This window comes from Hermetia illucens, chromosome 4, assembly GCF_905115235.1.
Source record: "Hermetia illucens chromosome 4, iHerIll2.2.curated.20191125, whole genome shotgun sequence".
Classification (NCBI taxonomy): Eukaryota; Metazoa; Arthropoda; class Insecta; order Diptera; family Stratiomyidae; genus Hermetia; species Hermetia illucens.
Window position 1 is genome coordinate 148,046,770 of NC_051852.1, and position 21,384 is coordinate 148,068,153.

General features: G+C 43.1%; 1 protein-coding gene across 3 annotated transcripts in view; it reads left to right on the forward strand.

The window, feature by feature from the left end:
* The window catches only part of LOC119654369 (serine/threonine-protein kinase Genghis Khan), a 317,948-nt gene that overhangs the window by 262,897 nt on the left and 33,667 nt on the right, over positions 1 to 21,384 (forward strand). For 2 of the 3 annotated variants that reach the window (XM_038059717.1, XM_038059715.1), the window contains exons 9-12: positions 3,081 to 3,691; positions 3,763 to 3,905; positions 4,027 to 4,210; positions 10,553 to 10,659. In XM_038059717.1, coding sequence (XP_037915645.1) covers positions 3,081 to 3,691; positions 3,763 to 3,905; positions 4,027 to 4,210; positions 10,553 to 10,659 — 1,045 coding nt within the window. The remainder of the gene's footprint in view (positions 1 to 3,080; positions 3,692 to 3,762; positions 3,906 to 4,026; positions 4,211 to 10,552; positions 10,660 to 21,384) is intronic. The other variant, XM_038059716.1, reaches the window with a different exon arrangement.

Below are 21,384 nucleotides of genomic sequence, written 5' to 3' on the forward strand. Positions count from 1 at the left end.
TATCTTACCAGTGTTGAAGACTCACTGGAAACCTCAAACCCTCTCCTTCCTCCTCTTCTTTTTCGCTAGTGGATGGATGGCTTCCTTTCATCCTCTCCCAGCCTAAACTGCATCTCCTACTATTCCCCTTCTTACCTTTCCCCTTATCGAGTACTTCATTAACGTGCTTGACCCCAATGTCCGCCCTGGATACGGCAGTCTATCAAACCTCTTTTTGCTTAAAAATGGTCAGTCTATTATTTTCAACAAAATTCTCAAAGGGAACCATTTTCCGGGAAAGAGAAACTCATCATCCCCATTTCCAAAAGTGGCGTTCGCACTCTTGCTGAGAATTACCGTCCAATCATCATAGTGAAAGAGCGACACACCCTTGTTAAGCGTAGGTCCACTGCCTCCAGCCTCCTCGATTTCACCAATTTTGTTGTCAAATGTCTAAATTCACGGCAGGAAGCGCATACTATCTATACTGACTTTGCTGAAGCATTCGACACTGTAAACCACAAGATACTTCTGTCTAAATTCTCCTTTCTCAGCGTCCCCATACAACTTATTTCATGGCTTGCCTCTTGCCTTTCCAACTGATACATACCGTTGCCTCTCGCTTGATGGCTGCACATCTCGCTGCTTCTTCCTTCTTCTGGCGTCCCACAGAGATCTATTCTCGGCGCTTTATTATTTTTATTCCTTATCCCCTCTCCATACTTGTCCGTGTTTTCTCTATGCTGGCTACCTTAAGCTGTTTTCCGCTATATTGTCGTCTACGGATTGTGTCTCCTTCCAATCAAACGTAGACATTCTGGTTCGCTGGGCCCTCTTATTTGTTTAGCGCTAAACGTCGGAAAGTGTCAATCTATGTACTACTCGCACAAATCGTCATCTACTTCTCTTTCCTATTCTTTTGATGGATATCCCTTATCATATCAGATCTACACTCAAAACCTCGGAGTCACTTTCTGCTCCGCTTCGATAGTCACCAATTGAGCTGTAAAGGCATTATACTTCGCTCCTCCTCTGATTTTGTCTCCATTCAACGGTTCTTACTCTCTTCAACTACCTCGTGAGAACTACCCTAGAGTACTGCTCCGTGATCTGGCCACCCCCCGTAGCTGTGATTGTCTTGTCTCTGAAAAGATAAGGTGTAACTTAATTTCACCTTTCCTCGTGTGGACTACCCTCCCGCCTCTGCATTCTCACTCTCTTATAATACACGCAACGAAGACATTTTGAAAGTGCCCCTCGCAAATCTCGAAATCTATTTCCATTCACTGCGGCGTTATTTAAAAATACCCCCGAAGTCTAACCAGGGCCCCTTGAACATTACGGGTAACTCAGTCTTTCCTCCCCTGAGCCTAACCTAATGTCCCCCAGTTCTGATTTCCCTTATATAGCGCCTTCTCAGTTCCCAAGTTTTGAAACTAAACTGGTGCGGAATTCTTATTTCCCCCGCAACTCTCTCGCCTTCATTTCCGTACCTTCAGCTGCGGCTTCCGCATTCCAACTGTACAACTTTTTTGAGCCAGAATGAACACCTGGGGGGGGGCGGGTGACAACTCATTGTCTATTTCGTCATTTTGTACCGACGAAAAATTCACTACAGAGTTTTCCTCACCTAACGACTTAAATACTTCTCCCTCAAAGATGGTCTTCCTCCGCTACCTCAATGGATTTCTCCGTCCTTTGAGAATACTCATGTTCTCTAACATGAAGACACAGCTAGAATCTCTGAAATACAACTAATGATGGCATGGCTATGTAGGAATTTTACACCCAAAATTCCATCTTACAAAAGGGACTGGTTATTGACAACATTAAAATTACGATCGTGCACCAATTTCACCCGACCTTTACATGTACCAAGGTTTTCCTGCCTTCCCCAAACAGTCCGCTAATCCCAGCTGCCATCCGACAATACGACTGGTAACTCGCGCTGGATTGGCCTAAGCTTCTTCATTGCTCTCTAAAGAGGATGATTGCTAGCTGAGAAAGACATTACATCTTCAATGAAGAATTTTAGATCATTATGTGTCTCCTTTTTCAACGCTTCTTGTACCCCTTTTCTAGTTGCTGTCAGATACCTTTTGGAATTTGCAATGCAAACTTGGCATTCACGCCTCAGCTGTCATTTGTGTCATTTGTGCTTTGGAGATATTCAGATACGTCTGGTAATTTAGATAGACAATGGACCAATTTTATTTGTTCAGGATTATCATAATATTTATGTCTTCACTATGTACATACACACATATATCTGAAAGTTCGGAAATATATGGAGGAATATTTTGAATTTTTCGCTACGGATGAAAAGAAATCCTTTCGTAGAGAGTTTCTCACATAAAATGAACACAAAACCTTTATACTCCAAGCGTCTAGCTTCCGGTATTCCGACTTGTTGGATTATTAAGAATAAAAATGTCTGAGATCCACATAGCTCGATTTTGATTTTACGAGAGTTCCTCAAGGACGCAGTTCCCCCCTTGAAGGGATCATGTCCGCATTTATTTGAGTGTTAATAATAGAAAATAATTACTTTATCGTTACCCACGGAAATATTCCCATATCTGATCCACTCTATCTACGTATCTTTCACTCAAAATTGAGTCAATTCGTCCACTGTGTATGTACTGAGTGAAAGCGCATGCAATATTTCTACCCTCACTGAAGAATGGTGTGTATCTTAGATATAAGCTCGATGACTCAGTATCTGAGACTCTTTATGAAAGATACTTAGTAAGCGTTGTCTGGCTCCGTAGTCAAGCGCAACGGTTCTCTACCGCCGCATATTTATCAAGTGACTCCGGTTCGAATCTGGCCACTATGACCTTGGTTTTTTCTGTTGATTATTCATATTAGCTCTCATCCTCTCGCTTTGGCCGGACTTTGTTAATGATAATGAAGTTTGGAATGCTACGAGAAGGTAGATAAGAATTTACGTGGGTTTACGCCTTCGGTGTCCTAGTCAATAATCACTTCTAGGAACCCCATCATCCTCGATGCCCTCGACAAAATCTTTTTTAAAAATTTCTCGTTACTGATATTCGCATAAAATTTAACTTCTTTTTCGGTTATAATAATATTTCTAGGTCCGAGATAAAGAGGAGGAGCTCGATACAGCCATGCAAAAGGTGGATAATCTTCGAAATGAGATACGCAAGGCCGAGAAAAACCGTCGCGAATTAGAGTCTCGTATAGAAGATGCCATCGCGGAAACAACCAAAGAGCGTAAATTACGCGAACGATCCGAAGAAGTCTGCCGTCAACTACAGGCTGAGGCGCGTACGCGTAGTACCTCGGATCTGGGATCCTCCTCTTCCCTAGGATTATCTTCAGATGCCTCCCGACTGGAAATGGACCGTCTTGAAGTTCAATATTCAGAAAAATTGAATCAGCAACAATCTCGATTCAATCTTGAACTTGCATCCTTGCGTGATCAATTGAATGAAGCAGAAAAGCATCGTGATATCTTGTATCGTGAATTGCAACAGACTCGTGAGAAGTTCGATTCGAGTCGTCTAGAATCAATAACAGATTCGGAGGAAACAATATCGGAATTAAGAAAACGATATGAACGGGAGAAAACGTTGTGGTTAGATGAAAAACGAAAATTTTTAGCTGAAATAGAATTAATATCGGATAATGCGAGAAGAATGCAAGCACAACAGATGCAAGTGGAGGGTGATTATGAGGAGTTGAGGTGCGTATTTTATCTCCTATAACTCCACGAATATCATAAATAAATGTTAATTACTTCTTTTCCACTTTCAGAAATAAACGGCAAGCCATTAGCCAATGGGAGCGACAAATGGCTGAGATTATACAATGGGTATCTGATGAAAAAGATGCTCGAAGCTACCTCCAAGCATTGGCTACAAAAATGACCGAAGAGTTGGAGTATCTAAAACACGCAGGTATGATGATCTTTTCTTGTGTAATCTGGGGATTTTGGTTTTATATCCTAAATTTTTTTTGTCTCTCTCTTTTTCTTGTTTTCTTCAATCACATTTTCATGTGAACGTCTACAATAAATAGAATCAATTCCAGGGTCTTTGCATCAAAGTAACTCTGATAAGAACTGGCGTAATAGAAGATCACAGAAACTCGATAAGATGGAACTGTTGAATCTTCAAAGTTCTCTACAGAGCGAAATACAAGCAAAGGCTGCTATATCTGAAGAATTGAGTCGTACACGAGCTGATTTGGTCGCAGCACAAAAGTAAGTACATTTCCAACGTTTTTTTTTTAAATAGTTTTAAGTGGATACAGTCAAAATTGAATCTAATGAGGTGGTACCACGCAAGTTGTAACTTCGATATGGAGGAATGGAGTTTTTATAATCCGAAGAAGGGCGGAGTCAGCTCATTTCAGCTTGGTCCCTTTCGTCTCTATGCGGCGTACGTAATCGCGCTTTTCTAGTCTCCTCTGCCTTTCGCAGTTTGCTCTGGATATATACGACCACAGAGTTGATCGCATCCCAGTCTTCCTGACATTCTCCGCACCAGATTCTCTGGTACGAGCACCTCTCCTAGAGTCTCCTCTAGGTTCTTCCTTTCCTCCACAAACCTTGGACAGCGGAAGAATACATGCTCTGGGTCCTCTGGGACTCCATCGCAGTTTGGACAATCGGGTGTGGTATCTATTTTAAACTTGAAGAGGTACTGGCGATATCCTTCATGCCCCGTGAGAAACTGAGTAAGATTATAATTGATCTCACCGTGCCGTCTCTCCAACGACTCCTTAATGGCAGGGATGAGCCTGTGTGTCCACCAACCCTTTCTCGAGCGTTCCCAACGCTCTTGCCATCTATTTAGAGATCTCTCCCTTTCGGCGCTCTCCGTCTGCGATGAACGAGAGATAGACTTCACATTATATATATTAGTCATCTCATCTGCCAAGATGTCAATGGACATCATTCCAGAGATGACGAATGCTGCATCATCTGAGACAGCCCTGAATGCCGAGCACACCTTTAGGGCTGTTCTTCTGTAGACTGAACTCAGTTCGTTAGCGTTAAATGCAAGCTGCAGTGCCTTTCCCCAAACTGGAGTTACAAAGAGCAGGATCGAACACACTACCCTAGCTATAAGCAACCTGGAAGCATACCGTGGCCCTCCCAAGTTCGGCATCATCCTTGCCAAGGCCACACTTGCAGTGGATGCTTTGTCATAAACATACTGCACGTGTTGCTTATAGCTAAGCTTGCTGTCTATCATCACTCCCAAGTTTTTGATGACAGGCTTGGAAGTGATGATATGATTTCCAATTTCAATACGGGAAAAATTTCTTTTACGGCGCTTGGTGATGAGGACTGCTTCCGTTTTTTCCTTCGCAAATGTTAGACTAGAACTCTTTAGCCAACCCTTAACAGCACTGATCGCTTCGCATGGGTATAACTTAGCATCTTTGAGGTGCCTTGCGACCACAACCTGGCGTAGCCCACCACCGTGGCTTCTTCCGGAAGAGGAAGATTAAGTACATCGTTGCACATGATGTTCCACAGCCGTGGGCCCAGTACGAAGCCCTGTGGGACATCCGCGGAGACAACGTACTCTTGGGGTCCATCATCGGTGTCGTACCAAAGTCTCCATTCTTGTGAATAGCTGTTGACAATAGCTGGAAGATAAGCGGGAATACCAATCTTCGCCAGAGATTCCCGTATTAGGTTCCAATTGGCCGAATTAAATATTTGCTAGTACTGCCCTTTTCGTGGATTGCATCTTCGGCCAAGCCAGTAACCATTTTGATGGTATCACTGGTTGATCTGGCTTTACGGAACCCAGACTCTGAGAGACCTCCCTGGCTCTCAATAACCGGGAGTAATCTATTATAGATTACACGCTCTAGCACTTTGCCCACAGTGTCCAAAAGACAAATAGGTCTATAGGAGGTTGGCTCGCCTGAAGAATTGCCAGCCTTAGGTAGTAGCACCAACTTCTGTTGTTTCCATGATGCAGGAAATATCCCCTCGAACAAGTACGCTTCTGTCTGTCACACCTGGTTTATTCAGAAATGGCTAGACCGATTGTCAAGAAAATTGATAAGAGTATGTGATCTGTTGTTCCCTTTACATACAGCAAGTGGCGCCGTATTTTGCAAATACCGATATTTCGGGAACCATTTGTTCCCTTCATCAGTGCTAACAAGTCTCCACTTCAGTAGGACTTGTTAGCACTGATGAAGGGAACAAGTGGTTCCCGAAATTTCGGTATTTGCAAAATAAAATTCTCCATTAGCGAATAGAAAAAAAAACAAGTTTTATTATTTCAAATAAATAATCGCTAGAAACACCGCGCAATTACACTCAAATATAATTTTTGGTTTTAAATGTAAATATATATTTTGGGAGTGACTTACCCCCTTCGTCAGTTCAAAACTACCTGCTTTATAACCAAAAATTGTAGTTTGGAGGAAGCTACCCCTTGTCTAGTAATTTCACTGTTTCCGTTCCATGAAACAGGCTTAGAAAGTTGGAGTTTAGAGTTTGAGAGAAAATACCAAAAACCAATAAACATCATTCCGGCTTGCTTATTCGTCATTGTCTCCCTATTTCTACCCTCATTTCTTTTCGACAAATTTTCTTCAACTCTTCGTCGGTGGTGACGGACATTATGCTTGTACGCCTACGTTTGGCAGCGCCAAGAATAGTTAAGCCAACAAGACGGAAGTGACATCGCAATAGACATTCACTCGGGGAAGACGATGATGTGTGTCTGGTGGAACTGGAAAGTCACTACCCTCTACGAACTGTTCAATCGGAATCAGTGAATGTGGAGCTTCACGTACAGCAAACGAATCATCCAGCAAAAATGGAGGGATGACACTTGACTCTTTCCTGGACCTTCAGATAAACTTTTATTAAAAATTAACGAAGGGGAAAAATAAATATACTTACATTTTTAAAAGAAATACCGCCAGGGCCGTAACAAGGATTAACGATTAATGAAATTGCATAATGATGGGGGGACAAGAAAGGAATGTAAGATGCATAGAGTGCAAGAATATTGAATGTGTAGAAGGTGCCTCGAGGTGGAAACGAAGCAAGGACGCTAAGATAGCTTGTTGTAAGGCAAATTTTGAGGGCTGTAGAGCAATCAACTGAGGAAAGAAATAGTTATCGTTCCGATGCTTGTAGTTCTTCTAAATAAAAATAAAACTAGGTAGCTTGCTCCTACTACAATATATTTTAATAGTTAGAAAATATATAGCTTAAGTACTGAGGAAGAGAGTAAGTAGCTTTCGAAATACGTATTTACTAACTATTAAAATATATTGTAGTAGGAGCAAGCTACCTAGTTTTATTTTTATTATGAGGAAAGAAACTTTTTAGGGCTAAGAAATCGGTTTGTGGAAGTTGAATTTTGAAACCTTACGTATCAGTTGTATAGTGTATCGAATAATATGGAAGTCGACTTCAAGAGGGGGATCATCATCATCAAGGGCGCAACAACCGGTATCCGGTCTAGGCCTGCCTTAATAAGAAACTCCACACATCCCGGTTTTGCCCCGAGGTCCCCCAATTCGCTATCCTTAAAAGTTGTCTGGCATCCTGATCTGCGCCATCGCTCCATCTCAGGCTGCATCTTATAGACTTTCTGGGCTGGATCATCCTCATCCATACGGATTAAATGACCCGCCCACCGTAACTTATTAAGCCGGATTTTACCCACAACCTGACGGTCATGGTATCGCTCGTAGATTTCGTCGTTATGTAGGCTACGAAATCGTCCATTCTCATATAAGGGGCTAAAAATTCTTTGCAGGATTCTTTCCTCGAATGCAGCCAAGAGTTGGCAACTTTTCTTGCTAAGAACTCAAGTTTCCGAGGAATACATGAAGACTGGTAAGATCATTGTCTTGTACAGTACGAGCTTTGACCCTATGGTGAGACGTTTCGAGCGGAGCAGTTTCTATAAGCTGAAATAGGCTCTGTTGGCTGACAACAACCGTGCGCGGATTTCATCATCGTAGCTATTATCGGTTGTGATTTTCAACCCTAGATAGGAGAAATTATCAACGGTCTCAAAGTTGTAGTGTCCTATCTTTATTCTTCCCGTTTGACCAGTGCGGTTTGATGTTGTTGGTTGGTTGGTTTTTGGTGCTGACGTTGCCACCATATACTTTGTCTTGCCTTCATTGATGTGCAGCCCAAGATTTCGCGCCGCCTGCTCGATCTGGCACCTTATGATAACCTTATGATGATCTGGCACCTTATGATAACCTTATGATGATCTGGCACCTTATGATAACCTTATGATGACTTTATGATTACCTTTCTTAAATTTCTGACGGGCGAGTCTTGTTTCTTATCATCTCTGCTCAACCAAACAATTTAGATTTGCCCTAGCTTAGGTTTAAATTTTTGGCGGTTTTAAGTTGAATCCGCATCCACGTCGTTATATAAAAAGGAGCACCTTCTATCTGTTGCCACTTTTGGTCACGCTGCTACCCCCTAGACAAGCCCATTGTCGTCGTCATCAAATAGATTTGGTTCAAAGAAACTTCAAAAGAAAACTGCGCCCATAGTTTCTCAGGACAGTTTATCAGAATTTTCTAAATATTTTATTACATGTCCAACATTTTTTTTATAATTATATTAAGGTTACTATATCTTAAAATTAATAATTTGTGTGTTGTTCTGAACCTGCAGGACACGTCTAGTGGGAGCTTCGTCCTTTGGAGTTACGAATTCCTTTCAATCAGAATTCAGTAAAAAAAACTTCGATGTCTACGTGAAATTCTAATTTCAAATTTGTCCTATGACTTATATAAGCCGAGTGGATCAAGCTACTCGGAGCACTACGGGGAGGTAGTATCTAAAGAGTATATTTATGGTGCGAACTGAATATGGAAGAGAGCGGTTGTTTTTCTGGGGTAATAAAATTAGTTAACTGAATAATACATCTTGAAAGTTATCACTGGAGGGTTGTTTGCGTACTTCCTGCTGCTTAAAAGTACTAGCTCGAGCGTCAAGGAACAGCCCGATGGCTTGATCAACAGAGAGCAGGCTGGTTTCCGCTTCGGATCCTCCTGTACCGGCCACATTAACATCCTTTGGATCATTGTGGTGCAGTATAAGCAGCATTAATTTTAAGAAAGTCTTCGACAGTATGAACAGTGCTCTAGGCGAAAAAGCCTAAAAAAATTATACTTTTTGTTCAGAAAACTCTGATTGACTTTTTGACAGCCCAAAATCAGACAAAGTGCACATGCTCTTAGATAATTTTGCACATTATTTTCTCGAATTCAAACCTATGAAGAAAAGAAGTCCTAATTAGGAGATATTTATGCGTTGAGTCTGTCTGTCTGCCACGCCCATTTTTCTCCAAAACGGCTTAACCGATCCGAACGAAATTTGGTGGATAGATGGGGGCTATGAAATCCCACGCAGTAACATAAATTTGCATGCAGTTTAAAGGGGAGCTCCCTATACACACAAAAGAGGGATGTACATTTTTTTTTCACCGAATATAGTATCAAATGGAAGGCCTCAATTAGTACTTTCGGAACCTGATATTAGTTTTATCGTGAATTGAGAAGTACGCGAGTAAGGAGTCAAAATGTGTGCTCTTAAAATTAGACAGGCCTCATTTTCGGAAACTTCCCAACACAAAAATGCACTTATATGAAATCTAGGCCCCAGAATATGTCCTATTCCGATATCTGCTCAAATAAACTTACTAAAAGTATATTACCAACTTTTAGAAATTGACTGAAAACCCCCCTTAAGTTCATTCTAGAAATACAAAATTTTGCACCAGCATAGGGGACAATGTCTCGCATACGCATGCAAGCTGCATGGAAATTAGTGCCAAAGTTATAACAGTTCAAACTTATTAGTTTCGCGCGAGTTGACTGCATCTAAAGCCATGCAGCCGTCATAATTAACTAGAATAATTGACATTCGAGCTAAATATTAAAGTCCCATATCTGAGGAAGTTACTTCTCCTCAGTCCTTTTACCCTTTGCTGCAAACACAAAGCTTTATTAAAATCAATTCAATGTCTGTCACTCAAAAACGGCTAAACCAATTGTCATGAAATTTGACAAAAAGGTGTGATCTGTGAATCCCTTTACATATAGCTAGTACCACCATTTTGTGTTGACTTTGAGGGGGTGTTATGGTCATGGGGAAGTATCAATGAAAGGGTACAATTAGTACTTTTCGAAAATAATCTTGTTTATGATACTGAGTGAAACATAGAGAAGTGAAGGCTCAAAATGTGTGCCCCAAAAAGTGAAGTAGGTCTCGTTCTCAGAACCTATTCAACTAAAAAATCTGAAAACATTTGATAACATAAAGCTTATGCTTATTCAGAAAATTAAACAAAAAAACTAATATTCCAAAAATAATGTCAAATTTGATCCATATTTCTTTTCTCTTAAATGTGCACATTCCATTTGAAAGCTCTGCCGCTATAATCAATTTTGACTGTATTTAATTTATATTTGGCTGAAATACTATTAACTTAGATAAAATCTAATCTATTGATATTATCAAACATAAAGTCGAAAACTCCCATAGAAAAAAAAACTAAATAAAACAATTAAACCATTCTAGAGACCTTCGTGAAGCACGACAACGGTGCGACTCGTATGGTCATGACATGAAACGCAAGGATAGTCAAATTCGTGATTTACAACAACGACTTGAATCAACGGAAGGATGTAAGTCAAAAAAATTATCTAAAATCTCTTTTAATTGGTTCTATCGATTAGTTTATGAAGCCCTTTATAATTTAATATTTTGATTTTAATATTTTTGGTGATGGTACCTTTAAGTATGTGTATATATGGAAATAATTTATGGTTTTTCTACTTTTTCTTTTGATATTTATTATTTGATTTATTCGAAAAATCTTCAGTTTTATATAAAAAATTGATAGTCAATCTGTTGTTAGATCGCTCTCTACTCTTGAAATGAATTTTAGTTTTCCTAAAATTTAAGGCAACTTGTCTCTATAAGTTTTGTTCAATTCTAATTTTTTTTTTATTTGGCGCTTGACCAATGTGATAATCACGGATATGAAATTCTAAATGTGTAGTCTTAGTAAAGATAAAAATGATAGATAGAAGCTACTATGTTGGATTGTTTTTGGTTAAGCTGAATATAACTGTTGGTAGATTTGGTATATTCTTTGTTTTTATCATTTCGTTGATTATCGGTGTTTATTGTGAAGCGTATCTTGGGTATTTATATCTATATGTGTGTGCGTGTTCTTCTTTAAAAAAAAAGAATTTTCGGAATAGGATGAAGTCGTGTATAATGTGAAAAAAATGGTTTTCTTGATGTGCGCCTGGTGAATGAATTGCCACGTGTTTAGCATTTAATAAATAAATAAATGAACCAATTAAAGATATGAAAAGCTTGCTTCGACGATTTCTTTTCAAATGTGTTCTATACGGAATTAAATGAATGAATAAATCGGAAAGATAAAGTAAAAAGAAAATAAAATTGTAATTAGCAATTTCCATTTAACTATTGTGATGCTGCGTAAATTAATCCTTTTCCCGCAATCGAATGAGAATATTCGATTTTCGGTAGATCAATAAATTCGGTAGTTGAAATGAAAACATTTACCCAGGGAATTAAAAAAAAATAGTTAAATTCGTAGATGTCTTCGCGGTGGGTAAGTTTTTTATTTGAATAATTATGGGTTTTCCGCTTTTCGTAAAATTTAATGCTATTTGTCAATGGTTCAACATAAATAACTCAGCATTGTACTTTTTTGGTATATAATAATCGAATACCGTCGTATCAATGTCATTTAATCGTAGCATAGAAACTGCCTTTCATTGCTTGTATTATACAATAGTTGTGTGGAAATTGCTGATACTATTTCTTGTTCATGTTATAATTTATGTGTGGAGTAATAAAGAGTTTTCCGTTAATATTGCATTTAATTCTGTGCAACTTAAAATTACTTCAACATTACAAACAATTCATATTACTGGAATATTACATAATGTAAATACAATATATTTGAACATGAAAAGAATATGACTTAGTGCGAAATTCACTCAACTATTTTTTTTGTTACTATGAGCCATTATAGGGAATTTAGCAACGGAAACTATATTATTGGAAGTATGAAATTGGAGTTATTTAGTAAAGCTCCCATATAACAGGTCGATATTTTTAACATATCGGAATGAACATTTTTCAAAATAATCAGTTTGTGATAATTAAAAGTAAGAAATGGCTCGCATTAAAAATTGAACTCAGGGCCAGGAGAATTTGCATATTATGTTACATTATCAACCCACCGCAACCATTGCGTTTTCGAGGCGCCGTTCATTATCTTTGACAGCGGGCCGGCACTCATTGTTGACTAACAGCAGTGATTCGAGATAGTTAAATCGTTCAGTTCTCGACAGGTCGCTGACAGTGACAGTGCCTGTTTCATTAGGGCCAACAGTAAAAAACTCTGTTTTATTCAGTTTCAATCCAAGACGGTGCTATGTGAGGCGATCATTTCATTTTTGCACAAGTTGCCGGAGATCAGGCTTCATTAAATCGCTAAGAAGACAACATCTGCAAAGAGCAGTGTATTTACTGTTCCTATTTCGCAATTTAGAGTGCTATCCAACGAAAATAGTGGGAATTTTTTCCAAAAATGTTTAGACATTAACTACCGATGGTAGCAAATATCTCTCTATCCGGACTTTTATCCACCTCGGAATTGTGACAGGGCAGCAGCTGTAGAAGTTCTGTTCATCGAAGTTTCTGCTTATCCAACTACCAATTCGGATATATCTCTGGCGCGTTTCGTTTGGTTATCACTTTTGTGATTGTTGTATAGTGGTGTGTCTGAAAACGTTTAGGATCGCAAGAATCGTTCCATTTAATCGCTGTCCATAGTCCTTTGCGCTCTATAGCCAGTAAAACAATGTTCAGGTTTCCTTCAACAACGAATGCTGAGTATACTTCCACAAATTTTCAATGAGGTTTAGATCGGGTAAGTTACCAAGTCAGTTTGCCCAAAACGTACAAAAATTTTGTTTTTCCTTTGGATACTGGCTATCGCATTGTAATAGTGGGCTCTATCCTGCATAAATATCGGAGATGTTGCTGTCGGAATAGCAGATTGCCAAAATTCGATTTTGATAATACTGCCGTTACAATGGAAATTTCATCTATGTTGGTGATAAGCTCAGATATTCGTATAGACTGATCTCTTCAGCCATTATAATTTTAGGTTAGGTTTAGGTCGTTGTAACGGTTTTATCGACTTTTGCTCCGATGTCCTTACTCATATGTTCTGACTATTCAGTTTTAGGTAAAATTCAATTGGGGACTTGTCCGTGAAAAGGATACGAGCTCGTTGCCCAATGCTTCTCGCGTCGATTAGACTCTTACACTCTTTTTCAATCAATATTCTTTTCATTCAAAAATGGTTTCGCTTGCTTTACGTGAGCGTGTTTTCCTCATTCACGGCTTCTGACGTAATCCAGTTGACAGTTGTTCTGCTAACTTTTTTCCCAAATTCTGGTGATTGATTCAAGATTTTTGTCAAAGTGCTAGTTCCAACTCCAACTTTACCCTAAACAAACGATGTGATTTTCCTTTCCTTCCATCGATGACAGGGCAGGTCTACACCTTTCCGGAGTTCCTCGAATTATCCTTCGAGTTGGCCACTGAGCGAAGCAATGTGTTTTCCTTGCTTATGCAAATCCTGAATCCTTTCGCGTATCTCTTTTCGTAAATCCATGGCCCTCCATAACAAATATCCATGAGATGAAATTTGTTTCCACTTTTTTGAAAATTATCCAATTATTAAAATCGATCTTTACTTTATATTGGCTGTCGGGTCACCTTATTCACAGGTCTTGTCATACATTGCAGGCATAGGCTAATTTACGTGCAGACATAAGATGACTTAAATCTCTCAGATTAAGAAAATATGGGGTATCAAGGTTTGACTAATTGAAGTCCACTACTGTCTTAATTTTCGTCGATTCTGGAGATACTTGACAGCTCTCTTTGTGCTGCGACTAGGTTTTCTCCGATTTGAGATTTATTTATGAAGGCATTTTGTTTTTGTCTGAAGGTTTAAAAGGTTTTAGGCTACATGTTTATTACTAAAACAATGTCATGGGCGCGATGAGGGAGTCTATCGTTGGTCATGCCCATCTTGAGAACTTCGTTGTAGTTTGTCGTTCTAAAAGTTAAGACCTAATATAGATGCTTGGGGGACTCCCTTCGTGGTCTACCATATTTTGTAAACATGCATAGTGGATCGTAGACCATTTCTTTGTCTGCCTTCTATCCTGTATCCGTTTGATAAATGTTTATCACCTTCATGAGGCACTGAAGCACTTTGGAGCTATTTTGTTGAGCATGCCGTATTACTCGATACTATTTTTTTTTTTTGGGTAGGGTAGGTGAATGCATTTACGCACACAGTGTTGGACTCCCGATTCGGTACATCGTCGGACTACCAACTAAACACCTCCCCATCGTCAGAGAGCTAGCCTGGAACCGTTTGTCACATTACTTCGGGCCAGCCCCCGAACTCTCCCGCCTTGCGGAGCCTTCAAATCAGGGAATTCCTTTCACCAACGGGAGGGGAGAGGAGGAAGGGAACTGTCAGTTCAAGGAACCCCCTGCCATCCGGCTCCTCCTCCGGTCGAGTTCTATCTTCTTAGCAACGAGAAGGGCCCGAACGTAATGGGCAACACGGTTCCAGCTGTCAGCAGTCCTCAGCATCTCTTCCACAATGTTGTCTGGAGAGAGATCCCCTGTGTTTAAATAGAGCTGGTGACGAACCCCATCCCACCTTCCACAAGAAAAAAAAGTGTGGTGGGCATCGTCCACAACTCCATTGCAAAACACACAATCCGGAGAATGCGCCTTTCCAATCTTGTGCAGGTAAGACTGAAAACTTCCATGCCCACTTAAAAATTGGGTAAGGAAATAGTCAGTCTCACCATGCTTCCGATTCAGCCACGCACCTAGGTTGCCGATGAGCCGCGCAGTCCATCTGCCTCTAGTTTCATTTTGTCAAGAGAGCTGCCATTCGTCTAGAGTGTGTTGCCGTTCTTCGCGAGCAACCACCTCCCTTGGCTCATCTCCCTTGCGCTTGTATATGGCCTGACGCTCCCTAGCAAGAAGGGCAACGGGGATAACTCCCGCGATCACCATCACGGCCGGTTCAGAGACTGTGCGGTACGCAGACGCCACTCGTAAAGCTCCCCGTCTCTGTACTTGCGCGAGGCGTCTACGATATACCTCCTTGTTAAGAGCGCCAGCCCATACCTCTGCTCCGTAGAGCAGGGCAGACTGCGTTGAGCTCATCAGGAGACGTCGCCTACTAGACGTAGGACCCCCAATGTTTGCCATTAGCCTACTTAACGCCGAAACTCCAACCGCAGCCTTGTTCGCTGCTGCTTGGATTTGCTCAGAAAAGCTCATCTTTGAGTCAAGAGTCAACCCGAGGTACTTTACCGCTGATTTTGACTCGATTATCGACTCGCCGAACGATATGGGACGCAGGGTCGGAATTCTCTTCTTAGTCAGGATGACTACTTCGGTTTTTTCCAGTGCAAGGCTGAAACCATGAGTAGTCATCCATCCGCTTACCCGTCGCATCAATATGCCGAGTCTGCTTTGCGCCTGTTCGACAATGCGTCCAGCAACAAGCGCTGCGACATCATCTGCGTAGCGGACCAGGCGCGATTCTTCTGGCATGTCGAATTTAAGCAGACTGTCATAGGTAGCGTTCCAGAGGTCCGGCCCTAGGATGGATCCCTGTGCTACCCCCGACGTGACCTCCATCCACCTTTGACCCTCTAGTGTTTCATAGAGCAGGGAGCGATTCCTCAGATAGTCCCTCAAAATCCGTAAGAGATAGTTCGGCACGTTGAAGGTATTGTCTAGTGTGCCTAGAATGTCTTTCCATCTTACGGAATTGAAGGCGTTTCTGACGTCAAGCGTTACGAGGAGCACCACCCGTCGAGTTCGGCGGCTATGTGCCTCTGCTCGTTGAACGGCGTCCACGACCTGCATGACAGCATCAATTGTCGATCTCCCTGCCCTAAAACCAAACTGCCGGGGAGATAAATCTCCGGCAGCGCGTATCGCTTCAGCGAGTCTACTTCTGATGAGCTTTTCGAGCACTTTCCCAGCAGTATCAAGCATACATAGCGGGCGGTATGAAGACGGCAGTTCGGGATCGCCTTTCCCTTTAGGGATCAGCGCAAGCCTCGCAACTTTCCAACGAGCAGGGAAAATGTCCTCTTTCAGGCAAGCGTTGAATGCGCCGAGCAGTAGGCCTGGCCGGTGTTGGAATACCAGTTTGTACACCTCTGCTGGAATACCATCGGGTCCTGGCGCCTTCTTGTTTTTCATAGAGAGGACTGCCTGTTCCAACTCTTTTACAGAGAAAAGTGGACAGTCCTCTGCGCTCTCCGCGCCGACGTCACCATCCCATACGGGGTGTGCAGGGAAGAGTGCCCTCACAATACGGTCCATCTGCTCGGCCTTAAGTGAACAGGGTTTCCGCAGAGCCCCGATTTTTCGGGTTACAAGTTTGTAACCGAGTCCCCACGGATCCCCGTTCACCTCGTCGATCAGATCTTGCCAGCAGCGAGCTTTGCTCTTGTTTATTGCGCTGCGGAGTCTCCTTTTGGCTGATTTGTACTCCATCATTATGGTACATGCCTCCTCCCGGTCGCCTAGACGTTGTGTTAAGCGGCGGAGCCTGTGACATTCCTTCCGGAGCTCTGCGATTTCCACTGTCCACCAATACATGGAAGGTTTGCCGCGCCTCGATTTCTTCCTGGGCATGGAGGCTCCGCAGACCGTCGTTATCAGGTTCATAACTGAATTTACGACAGTGTCAGCAGCGGCGCCACCGCCCCCAGGAGTACCCTTCAGCGTGGCCCCACCCGTTCCCAGAGTTTCGACAAACTTCCCGGTGTTCACCTTCGCGACGTTCCATACACAGAAAGATCGCTGGGGTGGCGCACACGGAGAGTTTGTGTCCACCACTTCGAAAGCAATGTATTGGTGGTCACTGGCCGAAAACTCTTCCAGAACTCGCCACCCGTCCACCAGCGACACCAGTGATTCCGATGCGAAGGTTACGTCTGGAATGCTTCCTTCGCAGCCCGGGCGCCGGACCGTTGGGGTGGATCCGGTGTTTAGAACTACCAGTCCTGTTCTCGCCGCGATTTCCAAAATTCGTTTCCCTCTGGAATCTGTGTAAGGCATGCCCCATTCAAGTGCCCTAACATTGAAGTCACCTCCGACCAGGATCCGCCCATCCGTGCTTAAGATAGCGTCCTCCAATGCCTCAAGCCTCCGACGAAAGTCCGGCATCGTCTCATTCGGCGTAAGATAGACACTAAAAAACGTTATCCCTGAACACCGAATCCAAACAAAGCCGTCCCCTCGGCCTTGGGCAAGAACCCCCAGGAGGGTGCCGTCCCGAACCCAGATGGCAGCGGTACCTGATATGTCTGGGTGCTATGAAACTGGGCCCTTGTTTCGGTACTGCTCACTGATGAGTACTAAATCAGCTTTGGTCTCCGCAGCGAACTGCGCTAGCAACTCGTGAGCGGTTGCACTCCGGTGCATATTGATTTGTAGGATGCGAATCATGTTGACCGTATCCTAGCTCTTTCCAGTTCTGCTCTGAAAACTGGACACCGCCCCGATCCCGCAGTGTGCGCAATGCTCTCATCAGTCGCGCCACGGTCCCTGCATAGAACGCAGCTTTCCTTTTCATTGCAGCTGTTCGCTTTATGGCCTGCCTGACCGCATTTACGGCATGTTGCCCTTCTGTCAGGTCCCCGACAGTTTGCAGATGTGTGCCCATAATCCAAACATCTGTAACATTTGGTTGGGGCGGCCCGAATTCGTATCCTACACACTACCCAACCAATTCTTATTTTCCCGCTGTTTAGAAGCTTCCTCGCGTAGTGCTCGGCAACTTCCACCACAGCGAGTTTTTGGCCTCGTGAGTTTGCGGAGGTGATACCAATCCGGACATTGGTTCCCTCCGGACATTCGCGTTTGATGGCCTCTTCTACCTCGTTCTTTTCTAAAGCACACGTGGGTTCCAGGCTAGAAACCAAAGCTTTTTCTCCTAGAAGCCCCTTGACTGCTTCACAGAACGTGACTTTATTTATAGTCTTCGGGCCTAGTTCGACTAAGACTCCACCACCCTTCGTTTTACGTATGGAAGACACCTCCGCTCCGTTGTCTTCGGGTTTGATTTTGTAACGGATTTCGCTGAGGACTTCCGCAAAAGTCTTGCCTTCCGTCGGCTTAATAAGCAAAGCTGGCGGTCTAGCCCTCCTTCGTCTCCCCACCTTTTCTTTTGACACTCCGTCCTTCGTGTCCGCTTTAGTTTTAGGCAGAGGTTTTTCTGATGGCGCGACGTGTTGTTGTCTTTTGATCCTCTTCGCCTTCTTCTTTCCAGCCCTGGAGAGTACCTGAGTGAAGTCTCCTTCAGATGTCCCTTCCTCCTTTCGTTTTTTACCAAGTTCACTCTGCAATGGGCTGTCAGCGATCCGTTTGGTACTCGTGGTGTTCTCCTCGGGAAGCGCGGTTGTTTCTGCTTCCTGCGGATTTTGTCTTACTTTCCATGTTCGCCTATAATATGAAATCCTGTCCAGGAGCTCTTCCAGTTCCATTAGCCCGTTTTTCACCCCCTTACCGACGTTTTTCTGAAGGAACGTCGAAGATCGCATGTGCTTCACAACTGCTGTGCATTTTTTAATAAGTCTTTCCTCTTCCGCTTGTGCCAGAGTAATCGACAGTCCTCCCACTCGGCTTATATTCGAAACCATTTTATTAGTTTCGGCAGTTTCCACTGTGCCTCTTTCCCCAATTACAGCACTGTGCTGTATGGTCTGGGTTCCTCCTATCTGTGTTGCAGGTGCTGCATCACTTTCCGAGCCTTTCTCTCCGTCTGCGCGTCCCGATGTCTCGTCGGGTATTTCAGCCCTTGTTGCGTCCTTCGCTGGGCGCTGGGGCGAACGGCGCATTTTCGTGCTGCGAATAAACGCAGTCAGCTCACTCTCCATTTCCACTATCTCCTCGTTTTGTTCGTTTTTTTTCTCCATTTGAGTTGTTTACCAGCGCATCGTGTGCAAGGGAGCGGGCCGCAATAGTCAGGAACGGGTATACCCTCGGGGACACAGCCCCTACCCCAGTTCCCTGAGGCCTGACCTACGCTTAGCTGATCCCGGAATTCACGGGCGGATCAGCGCTCGCTCGGGGCAACGCGGTCTACTAACACCGGTTCAATGCACACTACCCGACCAGGGTCCCGAAGGGGCTGGCTCCTGATACACGCCACAACTACCACCTTGGCAGAGCTAGGCTCACATCACCCCATCGACGTCGACAGGGAGTTGTCGACGGCTCCGGGGACTCCCAATGTGTCCCAGCGTGTATCGGTCATTAGCAGTTCGCTCTTCACCGAGAAACTTTCTCGAGGCTACTACCTAGGACGCAAGTATTATGCCAGCTAGGGGGTCAGAACTACTTGCTCGGGCACCTCGGGGACGCCACTCCCCGTATCGTAAACGACCCATGAAGGATCGTTGACGATCCCTGAGGATGCTATGGAATGCGTTTCTAAGTCTACTTTCGGATTGTCTTTTCTTTATTTGATAAGATTGAATTTTTGCCTGTTCCACACTATAAGGCATAGGTTTTGGCAATATTCGTAAGCAAGCGCTAGCCATAACTTTTAGCACTGATAGGATTTCATGGGGCCTTGGGGATTGATTCTGCTGCTCCAAGTACTCAGAACTTTTGTATCATCCCCTAAAATCACTGCCTAGCGTCTGCATCGTTGTCAAAATTTTACAAATCTACAAACATCTTCCAGAGGCGGAGCAGTGTCTCTCTAAAAGCTCTACCAGGACTTTTATGTTCTACTTCTTAGGAAATAATAAAAATGTGGCTTTGGCAGGACTTCAAATTTCTTCGTTCGGCTGCCTAAATCCTTGAAATGTTACCCTTTAGAGCAGACTTGATCGTAAATGCCCAGATGCCAAATCCTGCCTCTGGACATACCACCACTCCTCATTACCAGCGATGTTTAAGTGCTCCACCAGGAATGTTTCGTTCAGTTGGCCCAATTTCCGTAGGAACTGGCGGCAACACCACCCCAATTTGCTTGATATGTTGTTGCTATTTATCAAGCCAGTTGGTGTGGAGTTGTCTTTTGCACGTTGAAATCGCCTGCAATAATGATTTCGCCGCCAATTTCCCTCGATTTATTTTCGATTAAGCGTAGTTTTTTCTGAAATTCTTGTATATTGTCACTTATGGTCAGGTGGCAAATTATTAGCGTGAAATGCTGGCCTTCAATCCACTCGTAATATTGACCACGTCCTATATTAACCAGAAATTTGGTTCTGAACGGCGATAGCCAAGACGTTAAGCTGCTTAATTCATTTTCTATCCATTTCCCAGTTGACTTTGTTCTGCTCGTTAATAATTAGTGTCTTGAGTTTCATTTTTTAAAACCATTTGTGTCAAGAGTCCATCGGCCGTTTTCTTCCAGTCTCTCTCAGACAATATTGTCTGAAGAGAGCTCCCCTTTGTCTGCATAAAGCTGTTGACGAAAGCCGTTCCACCTCTCGCAAGAGAAAAAGGTGTGTTCAGCGTCGTTCGCCATTCCATTGCAAAACACATAATCAGGAGATCGCGCCTTCCCAATCCTGTGCAGGTAAGACTGAAAACCTCCATGCTCGCTTAGAAGTTGGGTAAGGAAGTAATCAATCTCACCGTGCGTTCGGTTCAACCTTGGCTCATTTTGCCAAGAAAGTTGGCACTCGGTGAGGGTGCTTTGACGTTCTTCACGGGCAACCACCTCTCTTTAAGTTCTCGCCCTTACGGCGGTAGATAACTTTGCGCTCCTTGGCAAGGAGGGCAACGAGGATCACTCCCGCGATCATCTTGCCATTAACCTGGTATTGTTAGGTTGGCCGCAATTAGGTCTCAGTATGGGCAGCTTTCCAATTCTGCTCATTATGGGAGTCGCTATAATCTCCTTGCTGGCCCCTCTGTAGACTCTCTACTGACGTGGAGAATTGATTTTTTCGTGGTGGGACGTGAATCTAGCGAGACCTCTAGAATCCGTGCCTCGGGCGTAACTTGATTGCTCAAAGTCGCGGTTGTATTCAAAGTCTGTGAATCCTTACCATTTGGAGAATTTTTGCAATGGGGATTTTTTTGTGTCTTCTGTCGCGGCGATGCCTTTCCCGTGAACTTCAGTTCCCCGAGCTAGCGTTAATGGGGCCGTGTTGCATTAAGTGTAATATATGTCTGGGGCAAAGTTGTTCCAAGGTCTTATGATTTTTATCCTTCTATCAAAGATCTTTTGTTCGACCGTAACACATTTTACCTTGGGACCTGTTCGCACTACT